The 17,053-nt window shown below is 40.9% G+C and overlaps 3 protein-coding genes across 3 annotated transcripts; all 3 read right to left on the bottom strand.

The window, feature by feature from the left end:
* Positions 1 to 283: 283 nt before the first annotated feature.
* On the bottom strand, positions 284 to 3,632 carry LOC129799309 (trypsin-1-like). Its single transcript, XM_055843061.1, has 4 exons — positions 3,614 to 3,632; positions 665 to 1,245; positions 495 to 606; positions 284 to 318 (listed from the first exon to the last, which is right to left on the bottom strand). The coding sequence occupies exons 1-4, from the start codon at positions 3,630 to 3,632 to the stop codon at positions 284 to 286; spliced, it is 747 nt and encodes a 248-aa protein (XP_055699036.1).
* Positions 3,633 to 4,532: 900 nt separating this feature from the next.
* On the bottom strand, positions 4,533 to 5,773 carry LOC129800034 (fibrinolytic enzyme, isozyme C-like). Its single transcript, XM_055844391.1, has 3 exons — positions 5,691 to 5,773; positions 5,046 to 5,629; positions 4,533 to 4,988 (listed from the first exon to the last, which is right to left on the bottom strand). The coding sequence occupies exons 1-3, from the start codon at positions 5,746 to 5,748 to the stop codon at positions 4,809 to 4,811; spliced, it is 822 nt and encodes a 273-aa protein (XP_055700366.1). The 5' UTR covers positions 5,749 to 5,773; the 3' UTR covers positions 4,533 to 4,808.
* A 2,931-nt stretch (positions 5,774 to 8,704) lies between these two features.
* Positions 8,705 to 14,242, bottom strand: LOC129799308 (uncharacterized). The gene has a single exon (XM_055843060.1). It carries the CDS (start codon positions 14,240 to 14,242, stop codon positions 8,705 to 8,707), a length of 5,538 nt encoding a protein of 1,845 aa, XP_055699035.1.
* Positions 14,243 to 17,053: the final 2,811 nt, after the last annotated feature.

Raw genomic sequence — 17,053 nt, 5'->3', positions numbered from 1 at the left:
ACAAAGCGTTTTGAACAATTTGGTTACATTTTTATAAGAATTTTTAGCATTTTCAAAGGAAACTTACATAGAATAATTAAGGAAGAAACACGTAAGGTATATATCGTTACACTTGATTCGCACTGGGATTGGTGGACAAGATTAAGAGATCTGTCGATTCAAATACACTTTCACTGCAAGTTATTCAACCAAGGCTGGTCTATCGTAATTCAGTAACGGCACTGGGTGTGTACGGATCAACCGATCATGGAGACTGTTCGGCACCGTTCAGCCGATCTGTCACTCAGGATTCACTCTTCGACCATTCATATTCACTCCCTGTGTACAATATAAATTTTATAGAGCCGAGTTTTCAATTGAAGCAAAGTAAAGTCATTCAGTCGATAGGAAAAATAAGTGAATCAATTAAGATAAGACTAGACATCATATTTTAGTATAAGTTGCAATTACACGACGAATCCATACAACATATTTTGATACGCGCACAAAAATACCTGGAGAACCACGCCGACCACAAGGATACATTGTCCAAGAAAAGACTCCTAGTTGGATAAAATTATCACCATCCCACGTACCCAGTGGACCACCAGAATCTGCAGTGCAACCCTTGCGAAAGGATAAGGAAGATTAAACTACGGACGAGAGTTGTGGTGCTCTAACTTACATATTGCCTATCAGTATAAGATTTTGTACAGATATTCATTTCCAAATGGAGTTCATCATGCCTTTTAAATGGCATCAAGGTAGTATAACATTCCTTCATGGTAAGGATGCGCATGTACAGACGTTGAAGAATATTTGGATAGACTTGTTCTTTCACATTAATGAGGCCCCAACCTGATAAAACTGCATTGCCTTTGGGAGGAGTATCAGGATCAGGCAGGATCACTATCTTAACCCATTCATTCCAGACGAGGGCTTTTGCGAGATGCAATAAACCTATATCATGCGATAAAGTTTTGTTTTTATAGAGGGGATATCGGATGCCTTTGTCCACAAGTACTTCCTGTTGATACTGTGAAGGCTCACTAAAATCCCAAGCACCAGCAATTACAAAAATCTTCCGAGTTTGTATTAAATATTCGGATTCCATAAAGCAATGTGCTGCCGTAAGGACCCATATCTGACTTACGATTGATCCTCCACAGATATGAACTTTAAAATTCTTATCATTAGCCTGTTGTATCGAAATCATATGAGGAAACTCTCCAGGTGTAGCATTATATCCTCCAACTATACGAAGGTCTGCAACAATAATATCAATTCAAATTTTATCCTGATTTATACTTAAAAAAAATTATAATGACTTTGAAGGTCAGCCAAACAGCCGAGGAATAAGTTAAATAGCACTGCAATGATGTCCATTGCCAATGGTAGACTGTTTCTCATTTCTAATGAGAGAACTTATAAAACACTTTTTATCAATTAGGGAGTAGCAAAATAGTGGAAAATTGATTAGAATGCATATTAATACACATTTTATAAAAGCATTTTAAAATTGCACTTACTCTGATATTCTTTTTACGTTATTCATCCAGAGGACGATAGAGTTAGACTATGCTTTATTATGAGTCTATTCCTTTAGTACAACGACCACAGCCACCTTATTGTTACTTCAGTCTTCATCACCAAGTTATATTAGATACCTGTTGTAAGAGCTTCCCAGATGTCCTAGAAATTCCTAAATAAGAACAGTTCGGAGTTAAATTTTCTCCAAAAAATTCACAAAAAAATTTATGATATTATAAACACGCATTGCGAAGTGCTGGAACTCGTGACTTTGATGCTATTTCTTAAAAGTACTTTAACATCATTTACCGTTTACCGGTTCTCAACTGATTTAAACCGATTTGTAAATCACTCGAATGATCCCACAAAATAATTTTAAGAGTAATAAAATTATTTTCGGGCGAAAATTACTTAACGGTTCATAACCGGTTCACAAATGATCTGAACGGATTATCACACGAAACATTGCCCAAAATAACCTAGGACTAATATAATTGAATTTCGAATAAAAAATGAATTATCAGTTTTAAACCGATATCTTATCGGTTCAAAATCGATTGGAACTGGTTCAGTTTTGTCGGAAATTCCAAGACCTTTCAACGAGCCCAAATATGATCCCATTCGCCTGATAAATGTGCTCTCTAGAGCCTTTTTTAACCTTTAACATTGAAAACCCATTATTATGAATAATTCAACGGTATTTCGATATATATATTGGCAAATATTTGCCTGGGTAATCTCTAAAACCGGTGGCAGCCAAAATCCCGAAAGCCAAAATACCTAAAGCCAAAATCCCGAAAAGACGAAAATCCTGAAAGCCAAAATCCCGAATTCTTAAAATTCTGAAGGGGATGAAATTACGTGGTGAAAAATGTTCAGAATAATTTCCCAAAACACAGAAGATTTCCCTTTGTCTCCAGCAAGCACGAGTGCAATCGTGGGAGTAGCTATGACACTTTTAAAAATTCGGGATTTTGACTTTCGGGATTGTGGGCAATTCGGGATTTTGGCTTTCGGGATTTTGACCGGGACCCCTCTAAAACATATCCAAAAATTAAAAGAAAAATCGCACGACTCGTTTTCGAGAAATCCCAAAATGGGGGAAAATTAGGGGCATGTTGGGTCGACTTTTGAGGGGTTCCCCTAAGTTCTCAAGTCGGTATCTCTCACCGTTTGGCCTCTAGAACTGGCGACGGCTGGACGGACAGACGGACAAACAGCGTTACAGAAGGATTATATATACTGCTCTCTCTGTGGAGTTCGAGCAGTAAAAGTTAGGCCATTTAGCAAAACTTCAGGTCTAAAAATCGTATTACTCTAAGATGATGCTTGATTTACCGAGGTATCATACTAGAGAATTTCACATTAAAATTATAATGTGATTCACATTAATTGTTGCTGATATGTGTCCCAATGTGCAATTTTCATCAAGAGCTTTAAGAAATCGATTCATTTAGTGATAAAAAAGTGGACTCGAGTCACAAACATTGGTTTAAATAGATTAAAATAGCATAAATACGATTTATAATTAATGAGCAAATTAATGAGAAGTGAGCAAATTTATGAGCAAAATTTGCACATTAAATTTTCAGCAGGTACTGCTTTATTGCAGTCATTCGGGTAGTTTCTGCGCCACAATTTTCTCACCAATTTATTCATGATTAAATTGTGATAAAAAGTAGTGCGAATACTTACTATTCATCGCGCACGAGATGGAGAAAGGACAAAAGGCCTTGAAAAAGATCGGTGAAGAGGATAAGTAAGAAAAAGCTAAACAAAAATGTGTTCGATCTACATTTTATATTTCTTCATTAACTTCTAGGATTTCGTGGTCAAATGAGATGGTTACCGAATTAATTGAGGATGTGCATCAGGCAACCGCCATCGTTTGGGACTACAACTGTCGGGAATACAAAAATAGAGGCAGCCGATCTGATGGCTTTCAGGCCGTTTTGCGACAAATTAAAGTCACCAATCGCCGGAATTCACACCTCAGTCGGGATTTTCGTAGTCTTCCTTTGAAAATTGTTAGAGGGCGCCACCACTGACACCACTAGCACCTCTAAAAGAATTCTCCTGCCAGTGACCGTCATGATTTACTCACTCTTCTTTTGCTCAGTCATTTTCTCAGTCATTTATTCTAATAAAAGTTGAAGTACAATCTAAAATAAAGTAATATCTGTGTTTGGTTTTACTAGATACGGCCACCTACAACAATTATCCACTTCGGCGACAACGTGGGATAGAATAATCTTATTCCTCTTCTTTCCTTTCCCGAAGGTAAAGCCACAACAAAAATAAAGCCCTACGATTTGAAGCAGCTCTTTAAATTCCTCCGAAGTCATCCGGAGAAAATTACTATGTCCAAAAAAATCGCCCCAGAGAATTTCAATGACACCATGTGAAGGTCGGGCTAGGAGCCAATCTCTCTCCAACAACCTCCTTCTTCTCCCTTAGCGGGTCCTTTTGCAAGACATAAAAGTAGCGTACATGAGGAAAACTTCCTCTTCTTCACTAAAATTGCACATTTTCGCTCAAACGATTGAAATGCTTCAAAAACAAAAACATTCATCTGACAACCCGTGTGCCATCGTGACATTGAGCAATTCTAGCAATGTGTACTGACTAAATCAGCGATTTCGAGTGGCTCTAGGAGTTTTAATGAGCAACTTTTCACTTTAACTTTAATGTGAAATTTTCTAGTGTGATAACTCCGTACTCTAAGTTTAGATAAACTTTCTCTTCAAACCTTGATTGTGAAAAAATAAATCGAAGATAAACTAGACCAAATGACCACCTTCATTTGGATCAAATTCTGCGCCGTCGATACGCGGAAGAGGTTTAAAGCCAACCTATCATACTACGTAAGCTTTTAAGCAGAGAAACTTTTGTAAATCCTCAAGCCAATCTGATCAGGGAACCCGTATAATACTCGGGGTACTCACGGAGACGGAGAATGTGTGGAACCCATAGGGAACTAGAGGAATCCATACATTTTTTGAAGAACTGAGAACTCGAGCTGCTTCGCTCATGTTTTATCCCTTATGTATTGACAAACTTTACAGTACCGTAAGTGGGAGTGACTTTGTCCAATGTGACTGACTTTGACCCCCTCCTGTTCGTAAGCTTTTATTTACTTCTAGAATTTAAGGATTGTCTTTACCGATCCGATTTACCATGAATGCCCGGTGAGAACCGTTCTTAAGCATTAGAATTAAAGAAAAGCTTACGGACAGGAGGGGCTCAAAGTTACCCGCATGGGAGAAAGTCACCCGCATCTACGGTATAATACATTAAAATTAATATTTATAGCCTTCGACGTAATAACGAATCCATCCAAGGTATTCAGATACACGCGCAAAAACTGATGGTACATCTGCCTCACCGCATGTGCCGATAGTCCAAATAGCAATTCCTAGTTGGAGAAAGTCATCACCATGCCATTCACCGAAAGGCCCTCCAGAGTCTCCAATGCAGACCTGTAACAAGTCAGAGATATTCAATTAGTTTTCGGAAGTTGCGGTATTCCAACTTACAGATAGTCCTTCAGTATAGGGCTTTGTGCAGATATCTCTTCCGAGAAAGAGGTCTTCCGTTTTCTCTAGTGGAACCAGAAGATGATAACATTCACTTACAGTAATGACACGCATTGTAGCTCGTTGAAGAATATTTGTTGAGCCAGATGGCGTATCCTCGATGAGGCCCCATCCAGAAAATACTGCCTCGTCATGGACAGGGGTATTGGGATGGGGTAAAATCACAGGTTTAATCCAATCATTCCATACGAGAGCTTTTGCTAGGTGCAATAAACCAATATCATGAAATGCTACTCTTTTTCCTAGACCTTTGTAGCTAGGATGTTGAATACCCTGGTCCACCATTACTTTCTGTTGATACTCTGAAGGTTTATTAAAATCCCAGGCACCAGCAATCACAACGACTTCGCCAGTATCTATTGACATAGGTTTAACACAATGAGCTGCCGTGAGGGACCATCTGTCATTTATGATTGAGGCTCCGCAATAATGGCCATGGTTACTACTGCTATTCATTTGTACTGAAAGCATATGAGGAAACTCTCCAGGTATAGCATGTACTCCTCCAATTATACGATGATGGTCTGCAAGGATAACCAGTTCTTTAGTTTTCACGTAGATTGCACATCAATAATAGAAAATCACTTATATTATAGGCTGAATTGCAGAGAAATAAATTTGCAAGAACTAGCAAGATCTTCATTGTGAAGTGTTCAAAGATTCCAGATGTGTGCACTTTTTTACGATAAGTAACCCTTTTTATAAGTTCCCTTAATAATTAACCTTATTATGGTAAATGTACCATAAAGTTTTTTTTTTAGTGTAACGAATGCTTGAAGTAAATCAATTTGAGTTTCTATTGAGAATTTCACTCAACTCCGAATGGTTTTCAAGTACTTGTACATTGTACATTTTGAGGACCTATATAAAAGTGATATGGGCATGAGAAGTCTGTTGAACATAATTCAGTAATGAATCAATATTAAGAAAAATCTGGTATTAGAATTAATTTTAAGACTAATAAGTTAACAGTTTTGTTCAAATTGGCTTGTAGTATTTTATATAGATAAAACATTATGGAACTATGTGTCTTTCGGTCATATTGTTTCGCTCTTAGTTTGATTGCAGTGATCTTCATAAGTTGCACATTAAATACTTTCAAAATCTTAATAAAAAGTACCCAAGGCCGGATTTAGAAATGTGGAGGCCCAATGCGCATTTGTGGGGACCCTAAAAGTTTTACGTTTTCCAACAGTGCAACATGTGAGGTAAATTTAAGCAACTTTAAGTTTACTTAAAACCTGTCAGTCAAATTTAGTCAGCAAAAAATTCCAAATAGTCAGTACAAAATAAAAAAAATGGTCAGTAAAAAATTAAAAAAGAGCAGTATTTTATTAAAAGCGGTCAGTAAGAAGTGAAACATGATCAGCACAAAATCAAAAGTGATCAGCAAAAAACAAAACATTATCATATGATCAATACCCAAACAGCAATTTTGAGGAATATTATTGTTCGATATATGTATTCTGGATCCAAAAATGGGTCCTGTGACGGTCGACAGAGCGTCGAATGACGGAAAGTGGGGAATAATATGACGGTTTTTACGAAAGTCACTTGGAGTCGTAATAACTCTGAGATTACTCGCCCACGACTAAAATATGACGCGCCAAAATGGGCTCTTCCAGTGACTTCCAGTGTCCCTATAAATAATCTTCCCCTCGCTGGGTATGTCAGAGGGAAATTTCACTTATCAAATGGCAAATAGAATTACTCAGTGCTGTGAATTTGCAAAGTAGTTGGCAATTTGGCATGTTTTCTCAAAAATATTATAGTGTAACATTAGGAAGAAAAGCTCCTCCAGTAGAGAAATGTGTTGTGATTTAGAAAAAGACAGTGCCGACAAAAAAAATAAGCAAAAATCAGGCATTGTTTTGCTTAATAAATACCCGGACAATTTTTATGGAAAATTAAATATCGTTATTCAGGTGTTTGCTCCTGTCGCAGGAGTATTGTATGGTAAAAATCTTGTATCTAAAAGTCCTATTTAATGGAAAATTTAAAAGAATTTTGTGTGTTGTTGTCATCCAGCTGGAACATTTTTGACATATCGGACGACTCATTCAGCAATAATCAAATGAGAAAAATGTTCGCAAATGTAGTGAAATTGGAAAAAATTGACCAAAATTCCATTAAAAGTAGCAAAAAACAAGAAAATATGTGAAGAATTAATGAGAAAACAGTGTTTAAGGTGATAGTATAGTACAAAATTGTGGAGAGAATTTGACTTTTTATTGAGATCTTTTAAGATTCCAATTAGGAGTAATTTTTTGACCATTTCTTGTACAACAAAATCCAGTCATTTTTGAGTCAGAGTAATTGTTTGCACATTGGGTAAAAAATAAAAATTGGTCAGTAAAAAATAAAAAAGTGGTCAGCAAAAAATTAAAAATCAGCAGTAAAAAATAAAAATCGGTCAGAAAAAAATAAAAAGAGTGGTCAGTAAAAAATTTAAAAACGAGCAGCAGAAATATTCGAAATGATCAGTAAAAAATTAAAAAGTGATCAGCGATGAATAAATGAGAATATAATAAAAATAAAAATTGGCCAGTAAAAAATAAATGCTCTAATCGCTAGTAAAAATTTAATTTGCAGTTTTTTTGTTAATAATTTTTATTTTCTGACAATTGTAACCATGGTAGACTTATTAAATGTGGAGGCCCCTTAAATGTGGAGGCCCGGTGCCGTGACCTCGGTGAACCCACCTAAATTCGGCACTGAAAGTACCTAATTAAATTATTTAAAAAGGCCTTGGTTAAGTATTTAGTTAAGGCCTTAATAAAGTTGCAGGATGTTTTACAAGTCATCATTTAGTGATTCAGTAAAGTAATTATTAAATATTTAATGAGTATTAAAAGTGTTAGCCGAGCTGTTTCAATTCCTATTTTAACCGAGGCACATTTAGGTTTTACCTGAGACACGAACCACAGTGGGTGATTTTCCAAAGCATAGTGCAGCAACATCGCAGATGGGTTGATTTTAAAATAAACTCATTTACACGAAACCTTAAAATATTATTTGATTTCTACAATCCGGAATTGATAGCAAATGTCCACTGGTTTAACAAATTCACTGGTTTCCTGGAAATAATGAAAAAAAATTGAAAATGCGATGTGGGTAAAATTACCTGGTGCAAATAAATAGAGGGATTAGAAATCCTGTGCCTTCCCTAGAATGCCCTGCCCAGTCAGTAGTAAGTTACCTGGTGCAAATAAATAGAGGGATTAGAAATCCTGTGCCTTCCCTAGAATGCCCTGCCCAGTCAGTAATATGTTACCTGTCCGGGAGATGAAGAAAATGAGGTTATTCGGGGAGAAGGGCCAGAAAAAATTTCCCAGGACTGCACCAGCCAAGATTCTTCACTAGACAAGCAGACACTTCACTCGCGTCACCAGACAATCCCACACTTTAATCAAAAAACACTTTGCTTTATATTTTATGGGATTTATTTATCTTTTGCGCACTTAACGTGTTTTGCGGAAATCGGAGAGAGTTTTGAAGAATGAAAAAAAAGGGAGGGAGAAGGAAGAGGAGCGAAATCAGCAGCAGTGCTCCCTTTCTTCTCTCAGAGCAAGCAACTCTTTGCGCTCAACCAAAACCATTCAAATGTTTCTATTTGAATTTTGAACATAAGCTCCCCTGGCTGAACCATTGGAACCAGATGGTTCAGAAGCATCCTCAGTGAATAAACGGGCTAACTTATTCACTGATCGTCGATAAAGTCCCTTGGGAGTTCTGATAGTCACGACCCTTACTCGTCCATCAATGCCCGGGTGGAGATCTTCCACTATTCCTAAAATCCATTTCTCTCCGAAAGACGTGGAGTCCAGAGTCAGCACTACTTGGCCTATTTGTAGGTTTTTCTGCGGCACCTTCCACTTCGACCGTTGCTGTAGAGTGTTGAGGTAATCGCGTCTCCAGCGATTGGCGAAGTGCTGGAAGCGTTGCTGACACAAACGCCAACGAGTGAGCTGATTGTCATTGAGCTCGGTGAGATCAGGATCAGGAGGTGAAGTGATGTTGGATCCCACAAGGAAATGTCCAGGCGTGAGGATTTCCTGTTCATTCGGGTTGTCCGAGGCCAGGCCGATGGGGCGGCTGTTCAACACCGCCTCCACTTGAGTAAGGACAGTGGTGAGCTCCTCAAAGGTGAGAGCAGTTGTTCCGACAGTGCGCTTAAGATGGTACTTGATGGAGCGCACTCCAGCTTCCCACAATCCGCCTTGGTGGGGAGCCAAAGGAGGGTTGAACTTCCATTCGATTTGATGGTGTTGATTGTGAGAAGCCAATTCCTCTTGGAACGCTGGTGAACTCATGAGATCCTTGAGTTCGCGGCTGGCACCCACGAAGTTACGTCCACAATCAGAATGAATGACCTTCGGGGTTCCTCGACGGGCTGCGAAGCGCTTGAGAGCAGCCATAAAGGCTTCTGTAGAGAGAGCACTGACCACTTCAATATGTATGGCGCGAGTGGTCATGCAAATGAAGATGGCCAGATAAGCATTTCTCTTCGCAGCATTTCGATTTTGAGAAGTGCGGATTGGAATTGGTCCCGCATAGTCGATGCCAGTGAAGCAGAATGGCCTTTGGAATGTCACCCTAGATGCCGGAAGATTTCCCATGAGTTGAGATTCAGGTCGCGGACGAGCTCGTGTACAGGTAACACAGCTTCTGTACACTCGTTTCACTAGAGAACGTCCAGCGATAGGCCAAAATTTCTGCCGAAGATTGGCAAGAAGAGTGAGTGGGCCAGCATGCAGCAGTTTTCGGTGTTCGTGAATGGCTATGAGTTCTGCCAATCTTCCTCGGGGCAACAGAACAGGATGCTTAGCGTCGAAACACTCTTGAGAATTTTGTAAGCGGCCGCCTACTCGGATAAGTCCGCTGTCATCGATGAACGGAAACAAAATGGAGACATGTTTCCACTTGGAGGATGATCCAACAGTTCCTTTACGAATGGCATCCGCCAGTCCATCAGAGGCAGAAGACTGTTCGAGACGGATTAAGTGCTTCAATGCGTTATCCAACTCAGATGAAGAAATTGGCCCCCGTTCCACCGGAACTCTTTTGCCGCAAGCCTTACGGAATCTGCAGACGTAGGCCACGATCCTCTGACACTTCAATAACGATGAGTGAACATGAACCAAATCTTCTAAGTAACTTCGGGCGTTCATGTTTTTCGTGACTTGAGAAGTCAAAACAGCGTTCGAGTAGATGAATTGGGGCGGCCAATCCTTGGAGTCTGCAGTGAGCCATGATGGCCCATTCCACCACAGTTGCGATTCTGATATCTGAAGAGTGGTGGCTCCCCTGGTGATCAAATCCGCAGGATTTTCCGCTGTCCTAACGTGCCTCCATTGGTTAGAAGACGACAAGCGTAGGATTTTGTTCACTCTATGGGAGACGAAAGGTTTGAACTCTAATGCACGGTTGTAGAGCCAGGAAAGAACGACCGTACTGTCAGTCCATAAGTATACTGCTGTAATGCCCAGAATGTCTTTAATTTTGTCCACAAGTTCCGCTAGCAAGAGTGCTCCGCAGAGTTCCAAACGCGGTATGGTTTGGCTTTTGTCCTCCCCTGGTGCCACTCTCGACTTTGCTGTGAGTAGGTGGGAAGTCGTTTCACCATCATTTTTTGTGATGAGATACACCGCAGCACCAAAGGCACGAAGACTAGCATCGCAAAAACCGTGGATTTGGACTTCCTTTGCCTGAGCGATTCCGGAAGCCCATCTGGGAACTCGAATTGATTCGATATTGTCCAATGAATGGAGGAAGCGATCCCAACTAGCTTGAAATTCTGGTGGAACTTCGACATCCCATCCGCCTTTCAACTGATGAAGTCCTTGAAGAAGAAGCTTTGCGTTGATAACGACAGGCGCGATTAGTCCCAGGGGATCGAAAATTTTAGCGATGAATGAGGCTACTTGACGTTTGGTATTTACCTCACCCTCTTGAGCGACTGTGAAGAAGAAAACATCATCCTTGGTGTCCCACTTGATTCCCAAAGTCTTGGTGGAAGTAGTCGCTACATCGACGCCTTGCTGAGTTGGGCGGCAATTATCCGGGAGCACTCCTGGGTAATTTGAGTTCCACTTTCCCAAAGTGAAACCACCACTTGCAAGAACTTCTATCAATTGGGTACAAGTAGCCTTGGCTTGATCACAAGTCTCCACCGAAATGATGCCATCATCGACATAAAAGGAGTTGAGTAGAGCTTGGGATGCCAATGGATGAGTCTGCTTATGCTCTTCTCCCAGCATAGTGATTGCCTTTGTGGCAAGGAATGGAGAACTTGCCACGCCGAAACAGACCCGCGTCATCCGATAATCCGTGATAGGATCCTCTGGAGTTTTTCGCCACAGAAGTCTCTGGAAGTCAGAGTGAGGATGATGTAGTATCAGCTGAGGGTACATCTTGGAAATATCTGTGGTGATGGCAAACGGATGACGACGGAAACGAATTAATATTGTGTACAGGTCAGGCTGTACAACTGGACCCACCATGAGAGTGTCGTTGAGGCTAAGTCCAGTACTTGTCTTTCCACTTGCGTTGTACACGACTCTCAACTGAGTTGTGGCTGAATCTTTCAACACTCCATGATGAGCCATGTAGTACGAGTAGTCCTGGACAGCGTCTGGAGGGACTGTCTCGAGCCATTTACGCTGAATGTAGTCGTCCATGACACTAGTGTAAAGACGGTGAAATTCTGGATTGGAATGGAATTTCCGCTCCAAAGACATGTATTGGCGGAGTGCCTTTGACCTGGAGTCCCCCAAATCCTGAGAATTGGATCTGAAGGGTAACTTCACCACGAAACGTCCATCTGAGGCCCTGGTATGGGTTGTTTCGAAGTGTTTTTCTGCTGCTTCTTGCTCAAGAGATGCGGTAGGTTCCTCAGGAACCTCTTCAAGCTCCCAGAATTGACGCAATGTTTTGTTGAGGGAAGCCAAAGTTGAGATGTTGCAGACAGCAGAATTCTCCTCCTGCTGGGTGGTCCATTGTCCAACAACCACAAATCCAAATGAAGTTTCCTTCAGGAGTGGCTTTCCTTCACCCAAACGAAGTGTGTTGTCCTTCACCATTTCCCAATAATGAGTTCCACCAATCAGGATATCGATTGGACGGCTTTCAAACCACTGAGGGTCTGCTAGCATGGTGCCTGGTGGAATATTCACTTCATCAGGATTGACATTCCAGCTGGGAAGATTTCGAGTGACTCGAGGTACGACTAAGCACGCCAAATTGAAATTCTCAGAGGTCGTTGTGGAGAATAAAATGACATCGGTTTGGTGGCGAATATTTGATTGGACACCACCAACACCAGTGAGTGAAACACTGACTGGATGTTTCTTAAGCCTCAGGGAATCTGAGAGGGCAGTGGAAATGAGACATGTTTGGGATCCACTGTCCAGAACTGCGCGGCATTTAATCCGCTTGCCATCAGCGTCCAACACCTCAACAATAGCGGTTGCCAGGAAGACCATGGAATTTGTCGGCGATGTGCGACAAGGAAAAGTCGACAGAACAACCCGATTTGACGAAGACCCAGGAGTGGGGTGATGTTGAACGACTTGGCCAGTTGATGTAGTAGGAAAAGATGTCGGATTGTCAGCTGTGGATGGCGCTGGAGGGGTGGCAGGAACACTGGAGGCTGGAGTAGCCGAACCGGAAGCAGCTGCGATAAAGCGTTCGTGAAGTAGAACGTTGTGCTTTGCATCACACAAGCGACATCGACGATAATTGCAATTGTTGGTAAAATGCTTTGAAACTAAACAGTTTCGGCAGAGGTTAGATTTCCTCACGAAAGAATATCTCTCATCCGAAGATTGCGACAAAAACTTGGGGCACTCATAGAGAGGGTGCGAGCCCGAAGAGCAACACTTGCAAGAATTCTCACTTGCAGCGACGAGAGATGAGGTAGAGTTCTTGTGGGAATGTGTGGAAGTTTTGGAGGAATTTACGCGTGATGTAGAACCACCGCTGGTAATATTCTTGGCCGTTGGGGGACAGGAATCCAATTCATCGCAGCGATTGTACAGAAATTCCACAAACTCGTTCCAGGTTGGTACTTTATTGCCGCATTCACGAGCCCACAGTGACTTGGATTCGTGATCCAGCTTTCCCAGCACAACATAGATGAGCCAGGGATCACGGGAACTCTCCTTCATGGTATCAAGTGCCTGAATAACTCCCACAACATCGTTGACAAGCTTCCGCACATTTGAATTAGTGGCGGTTGAGACGGGAGATACACTGTGAAAATTTTTCACATACTCCATTATAATATTCTTTCTCTTGTTGAAACGTGTGTTCAATAAATCCCAAGCAGCCTCAAAATTGTCCTCTGTGACTTCTAAATTTTCCAAGACACTTGCTGCCTCCCCTGTGAGAGCTCCTTTCAGGTAGTGCAACTTCTGTACATTTGAGAGCGAGGACTCGTTGATAACAGTGCTCACAAATCGATCCCTGAAGGAAATCCATTTTGAAAATTGTCCCGAAAACTTGGGAATATCAAGAGGGGGAAGCCTGGAATTGGATTTGCTGTTGCTTAACCTTTCCAGCAATTGAATTTGACGGTCAGTGGTAGCCTTGAAAATTTCAGCAAAATCAGGACCGGGAGTAAAACTCTGTGTAGAAGCCTGAGAATGCTCCTTGAGATTGGCTCGCAACTCCGTCAATTGCTGATGATATCTCTTTTCCTGCTTGAGGAGATCCTCACGGTGCTTCTTTTCCATTTGCCCCATGAGTTCAAGCATCCACTCCTTGAGATGTTTTCCTTCATCACCTTGTGGCTTGTCAGCCGCGCCACTGAAGCCTCCAGCTTCCTCGACATCAACGTGGTGTGATGTCTTAGAACGTTCGATGAGAGTCCAAATCTTCACCTCAAGCTCCTTACAGCGCTTGAGAAAATTATCTAGAAACTCTGTTTCTCGCTGCTTTCGAGACTCCGCGGATTGGCTTTCAATGATTGTTTCCTGCACCTCCTCAAATTTCGTTCGCGCTGCCTTAAGGCTTTGGAGGTAGGAATTCAGGAGAACTTCATCCAATTGAGCAGTTTCTGAGACCGATTTCAAAGCTGTTTCCACCTCAAATACATCATCCATAACTGTCTTCCGGATGTCGGCTAATTTGGACATGGCTGATGTTCGAGTACTCCAGAGAGATCAATTGAGGTCTTGTAGAGATAAGAATATTCGTGGACGATTTCCAGTGCGGTTCCCACGGCGACGAGGACCAGAAAAATGTGGGTAAAATTACCTGGTGCAAATAAATAGAGGGATTAGAAATCCTGTGCCTTCCCTAGAATGCCCTGCCCAGTCAGTAGTAAGTTACCTGGTGCAAATAAATAGAGGGATTAGAAATCCTGTGCCTTCCCTAGAATGCCCTGCCCAGTCAGTAATATGTTACCTATCCGGGAGATGAAGAAAATGAGGTTATCCGGCTCGAAGGACCAGAAAAATGTGGGTAAAATTACCTGGTGCAAATAAATAGAGGGATTAGAAATCCTGTGCCTTCCCTAGAATGCCCTGCCCAGTCAGTAGTAAGTTACCTGGTGCAAATAAATAGAGGGATTAGAAATCCTGTGCCTTCCCTAGAATGCCCTGCCCAGTCAGTAATATGTTACCTGTCCGGGAGATGAAGAAAATGAGGTTATTCGGGGAGAAGGGCCAGAAAAAATTTCCCAGGACTGCACCAGCCAAGATTCTTCACTAGACAAGCAGACACTTCACTCGCGTCACCAGACAATCCCACACTTTAATCAAAAAACACTTTGCTTTATATTTTATGGGATTTATTTATCTTTTGCGCACTTAACGTGTTTTGCAGAAATCGGAGAGAGTTTTGAAGAATGAAAAAAAAAGGGAGGGAGAAGGAAGAGGAGCGAAATCAGCAGCAGTGCTCCCTTTCTTCTCTCAGAGCAAGCAACTCTTTGCGCTCAACCAAAACCATTCAAATGTTTCTATTTGAATTTTGAACATGCGAAATATTTTAAATAAAAAACACTGATTAATTAATTAAAAATATTTTGTAAATATGTGCGATATGATGGATATTTTCCACTTCATTTTTTCCATTTGATAAATTAAATACCAACGCGGCAACTGCTAATTTTTTCCTTTTTTGAATTTTGTAAATGGGAAATTGTTTTCCCAGAATGCTCTATGAAAGGTTTTTCATCCTTCTGAACAGGTCATTTAGAATTAAATGCTTTTAATAGGAAAATTCCACTGAAATTAATATAAATTGTGAATGAGTCAAAATACTCAGAGTCCTTATTCTTCCAGGAATTCCATTCAACCAGTGAATCAATAGACCCTTACTGATTGTATTCAAATGTACCTTCTGATTTATGTATATTCTGTGGAAAATTAATCCTGAAATTCATGCCAAAAGCTCGTAAAGTGCTTCGACGCGAAATAACTACCCAAGGATTAATAAAAATTTCCTCGATTTCTGCAAAAGCCCCATAACTTTTCCAGGACATTTTTTGTCCACACCCTCTTCAGGCGGAGTGTTGCATACATTTTGATCTGAGGGGTGGTAAGATGGGGCATGTGGAATGAAATTCGGGCATATACCTGGAGTTAGGGTAGTTTAGGGGTGCATTTGCTCAAGTTAAACTTCATTTATGGAAGCTCACCCCGTGTTTGCCCCACGGGTGCAGGGTGCAAAAAGTGTTGCGAAGGAATTGTTTGCTGTTGAATTATGCTGATAGTGTTTATGTACCTTTTGCATGAAGGGCGATTTACTAGCATGCAACGTCCACCACCTTCATCATCTTGTATGCCTCTTCCAGCACACCACATCGTCCATTTTCACCTGGTGTGACCCCATCCGCCCCTTTTTTTCGGGCTATCCCCAATGTGAGGATCGCACGTAAGGAGCGACGGACTGAAAAATACAGCGTCATAAAAAAATTCATTGGGAGGAAACTATTTAAACATTTATAAAGAGTTTCCGACTTCATTTTTATCATCAACTTCGCGCTGGCACGAATTTCAACCCCCCTGAAAGCTCTCTTACCTTCACTGAGAAAAAGGGACAGATAATCCTAACCGGCTTATGTAGGTGAGATTCTTAACGTGAGCTAACTCGGAGTGCATGCAAATTCGATTTGATGCTGAAGTAGGGAGACGCCATTCAGTTATCTTGAATCAAATTCGTGAAATTATACAAGTTTTGTATTTGAACCAAAATGTCAAAGATTTGGATGAACTGACAGAAAAGTGTTATATGGGTGAAATGTAGACCAGCATGTTCTCTATAATTTTGCCGTAGAACTTGAACTCATCGATTACTCAGAAGCCAAGATAAGCGAGGTTTTTTGTTTCTTAACTCGTTTTTTCATCCAGAGTGCCCCAAGTGTTCATTTGTTGAACTTCAACTATATCAAAGAATTGTTGTATTTTGCGGGACTTTCCATTTAAACCCCTATTTTAAGTGTCTTGGTGGAGTAGAGGCAGTCAAATTGGCATCTGTGTGTTTTCAAAGCGTTATTATGGGAAAAATCAATTTTTTCACACTTAAATGACAAAATCGGAGTGATAGCGTAGTCTGAGTGGAAAATAATGTATGGACGAAATGTAGAGACAAATGTGCTCTACAATTATGTCGAAGTAATCATCAAAATCGGTTCAGCGACAGTCGAGATAATTGAGGTTATGTGATATTGAAATTGGTTTTTCGACTGTGGCGCCCCTGGTGTTGGTCCCACGAAGTTCAAATATTCTAGAAAGTTGTAGCATTTGGTGAGATCTTTCGTTTAAGCCCTCATTCATCAAAATCGGTCACATAGAACCGGAGATATGATTTTTTGAATTTCGTGAACTTTGACCCCTCATATCTCCGGTTCTGTTTTAACCACAGCGCGCATACGCACCATTTTGGAAACGTCCTAGACTGGACTACAACATACTAAAATTTCATTAACTTGCACAATGCCGTTT

This window comes from Phlebotomus papatasi, chromosome 1 (assembly GCF_024763615.1).
Source record: "Phlebotomus papatasi isolate M1 chromosome 1, Ppap_2.1, whole genome shotgun sequence".
NCBI lineage: Eukaryota > Metazoa > Arthropoda > Insecta > Diptera > Psychodidae > Phlebotomus > Phlebotomus papatasi.
This window is presented reverse-complemented; position numbering and strand designations above follow the sequence as displayed.

Bases quoted from the DNA above. Each gene is read 5' to 3' on its own strand.
- LOC129799309 (XM_055843061.1), bottom strand. The intron at 607-664 runs GTAAGTTAGAGC...TCCTTTCGCAAG, and splicing joins CTTATACTGATAGGCAATAT to GGTTGCACTGCAGATTCTGG. The intron at 319-494 runs GTATTTTTGTGC...TATTGTACACAG, and splicing joins TGGTCGGCGTGGTTCTCCAG to GGAGTGAATATGAATGGTCG.
- LOC129800034 (XM_055844391.1), bottom strand. From the start codon at position 5,748: ATGAAGATCTTGCTAGTTCTTGCAAATTTATTTCTCTGCAATTCAGCC. The intron at 5,630-5,690 runs GTGATTTTCTAT...TTATCCTTGCAG, and splicing joins CAATTCAGCCTATAATATAA to ACCATCATCGTATAATTGGA. The intron at 4,989-5,045 runs GTAAGTTGGAAT...GACTTGTTACAG, and splicing joins CCTATACTGAAGGACTATCT to GTCTGCATTGGAGACTCTGG.
- LOC129799308 (XM_055843060.1), bottom strand. From the start codon at position 14,242: ATGTCCAAATTAGCCGACATCCGGAAGACAGTTATGGATGATGTATTT.